This window comes from Trypanosoma grayi (genome assembly GCF_000691245.1).
Source record: "Trypanosoma grayi strain ANR4 Tgr_2723_V1, whole genome shotgun sequence".
Classification (NCBI taxonomy): domain Eukaryota; phylum Euglenozoa; class Kinetoplastea; order Trypanosomatida; family Trypanosomatidae; genus Trypanosoma; species Trypanosoma grayi.
The window spans coordinates 1-356 of NW_008828341.1; the positions used below are offsets into that span (position 1 = coordinate 1).

The 356-nt window shown below is 52.0% G+C and overlaps 1 protein-coding gene across 1 annotated transcript; it reads right to left on the reverse strand.

Moving 5' to 3' along the window:
* Nucleotides 1-356, reverse strand: DQ04_27231000 (hypothetical protein; the record flags this gene model as incomplete). Its single annotated transcript, XM_009318369.1, has 1 exon — nucleotides 1-356. A coding segment is annotated over one exon (356 nt), but the record flags the coding sequence as incomplete, so codon positions are not given.

The following is a 356-nucleotide window of genomic DNA, read 5'->3' on the forward strand; positions in this document are numbered from 1 at the left end:
GCGTAAAGACTTGCCACGTAGTTCTGCACCCCATTCAGCACCATTTGATTAATTAGGTCTGGAGAATTAGTACAAGTCATTGGCATGTTCTCTACCATGTTCTGACGCACATTGTTATTAGCAGATCCGGCATTTCCCGTTGTGTTTGCCGCACTGCTTTCATACGCATCATCTGAAGGAGCCAAATTCCTTTCCATCACCTCTTGCATATTTGTGGGGTCCTTGAGTCGCTCCACTGCGTCGCTCGGCTGCTCAGCAACAGGCACCTGGGCTGCACCATCGTCTTGGGGAGGAACAGTCGGGGGCGGGGAAGTGTCGGCAGCGTCAGTTGTCAGAGGATTTGATTCCCTCGGCAC